Below are 2,752 nucleotides of genomic sequence, written 5' to 3' on the forward strand. Positions count from 1 at the left end.
TTGGCTGCAAAGTAGCCTCAATTATCTAACTATCGAAACTGATTGATACAGAGAGAGAGAGAGAGAGAGAGAGAGAGCAGAGAAATAGGAATGTCGGAGACGTGGTTCATCATCGTCGTCTCCCTCTGCATAGCCCTCTTGCTCAAATCCTTCCTCAACCTAATCCTATTAGCCTCTTCTTCTTCTTCTTCTTCTAGTAAGAAGCTTCCTCCAGGTCCACCCTCTGTTCCGGTCATCGGCAGCTTCCTACTGCTCGGCAAATCATTCTCGGAGCTCGAGCCCGTCCTCCGCCGCCTCCGTAACAAGTACGGCCCTATCGTCACCCTCCGTATCGGGTCCCGTCCAGCCATCTTCATCGGCGCCCACTCCACAGCCCACCGCGCCCTCGTCCAGAACGGCGCCATCTTCTCCGACCGACCCAAGGCCTTCCCCACCAGCCGTCTTATCACCAGCAACCAGCACAACATCAGTTCCGCGGCCTACGGCCCCACCTGGCGCCTCCTCCGCCGCAATCTCACCTCCGAGATCCTCCACCCGTCTCGCGTCAGATCCTACTCTCGCGCCCGGAAATGGGTGCTCTCCATCCTCATCCACCGCCTCCTCGACTCCGGCGGCGCCGCCGTCAAGGTGGTGGACCATTTCCAGTACGCCATGTTCTGTCTTCTAGTGTTGATGTGCTTTGGGGACAAGCTGAACGAGAAGCAAATCAACGAAATCGAGGCCGTTCAACGCGACTTGCTGTTGAGTTTCAACCGTTTCAACATTCTCAATTTCTGGCCCAGGTTAGGGAAGATCGTGTTTCGCCGCCGCTGGAACGAGCTGATTCGGATTCGCGGGAATCAGGACAGGGTTTTGATTCCCCTCATTAAAGCCCGACTCGAAGTCGTCCAACAACGACGACGGAAGAAGAAGATGCTCAAGGCCGACGAAGATCATGATGAACAGGAGAAGAAAACGCAAGAAGATAAAGAAGAAGAGGGCGTGGTGGCATATGTGGACACGTTGGTGGATCTGGAGCTGCCGGACGAGAAGAGGAAGCTCAACGACGACGATATGGTGAGCCTCTGCTCTGAGTTTCTCAACGCGGGCACCGACACCACCTCAACGGCCCTGCAGTGGATCATGGCCAACCTTGTCAAATACCCCCACGTCCAAGCCAAGTTGTACGAGGAGATTACGGCGATTGTGGGGCCGCCGCCGCAACTGAAAACCAAGGAACTCGATGCCGCCATAAGAGAGGATGATCTCCAGAGGATGCCGTACCTGAAAGCTGTGGTTTTGGAGGGGCTGAGGAGGCACCCGCCGGGCCATTTCGTGCTGCCGCACGCGGTGACCGAGGACGTGGAGTTGGAGGGGTACATGGTGCCAAAAAGCTCGACGGTGAACTTCATGGTGGCGGAGATGGGTTGGGACCCCAAGGTTTGGGAGGAACCCATGGAATTCAAGCCGGAGAGGTTCCTTGATGGGAATGGGCATGGGATGAATGAAGGAGTGGACATAACAGGAAGCAGAGAGATAAAGATGATGCCATTTGGGGCGGGGAGGAGGATCTGTCCGGGATTCGGGCTGGCTCTGCTTCACCTGGAGTTGTTCGTGGCCAACTTGGTCTGGTACTTGGAATGGAAGGCCGTGGACGGCGACGAAGTTGATCTATCGGAGAAGCAAGAATTCACCGTCGTCATGAAGAACCCACTGCGAGCGCACGTCTCTCCTAGAGTAGCCGTGGCCACCGCCATTTGTTCTTAATTAATAGCCATTAAGCTCAGTTTGGCAATGCGTCGAACAGTTGATCCGCAGTTCTATTACAGCAAATAACGGCCACGAAATCGATTCATTCCGCCAGTAGAAGACAGACATGATGCTGCAAGTAGTTTCCATTATCCAGCAATTTGCAAGTAGTTTCCAAAAGGACGCGTTAGGTAACAAAATATCTGGGAATCATTCATGTTAAACTATGTATACATATATATAATCCCCACGATGCTTGCTTTACACGTGCATGTTAATATATAACTCTCTCACACACACACACACACACTGAGACACAGATTTATTGCACTTCCAATAAATAACCCTCCCCTTCCCTCCCCGTCCAAATAGTAAAACTGTCATGTTTATACCTATGCATTTCCAAAAGTGGTATCTTTCACATTTTTAACTGTTAAATTCAATTGGTACTTAGTTTAAATCCCCTGCAATGATCAATGACCTTGGCTTAATGACACTTAACAAAATATTTTTTTTGAAATATTATTCATTAGTTTTATATGCATGTTATTATAGATGCTAAACATATATGATGAGATTAAATATTATTATTGTGGGCTAGGCCGACTTAAGAGTTGGTGGGGCCCTAGGCAATCAATAGTAGGTTGCAGCGGCACAATCGACTATAGCTCTCTCCCCCTCTTTTTTGTTGTCCTATGCGAGCATTGAACAACATCATCACTTTCTGACCCGTGACAACATGTCTGCTATCTTTTGCTCTTGGTCTCTTCCTTTTATCGGCGACCATGTCTCCTAGTCTCTCGTCTCCCATCGGCGTTAGCCATCTCCTTCCATCAGTGTCTCCTTCTAATGATGTCTGCAGTCTCCTTCCTCTAACGTCTCTCTCACTCTTAAGTGTCTCCTACCTCTGACATCTCTCGTTCTTCTCCTGGTGTGCCATTTTTTGGGGGGCCCCTCTTTTTGAGGCGTTAAGCATTCGTTTTAGTAGCCTATGCCTTAAGTTGACCCTGGCCATGGGTATTCA

General features: G+C 50.3%; 1 protein-coding gene across 1 annotated transcript; it reads left to right on the plus strand.

The window, feature by feature from the left end:
- LOC127800688 (cytochrome P450 89A2-like) lies at positions 1–1,992 on the plus strand. The gene has a single exon (XM_052335445.1). It carries the CDS (start codon positions 91–93, stop codon positions 1,744–1,746), a length of 1,656 nt encoding a protein of 551 aa, XP_052191405.1. The 5' UTR covers positions 1–90; the 3' UTR covers positions 1,747–1,992.
- The last annotated feature ends 760 nt before the right edge of the window (positions 1,993–2,752 follow it).

This window comes from Diospyros lotus, chromosome 4 (genome assembly GCF_014633365.1).
Source record: "Diospyros lotus cultivar Yz01 chromosome 4, ASM1463336v1, whole genome shotgun sequence".
In the NCBI taxonomy this organism is placed as follows: Eukaryota; Viridiplantae; Streptophyta; class Magnoliopsida; order Ericales; family Ebenaceae; genus Diospyros; species Diospyros lotus.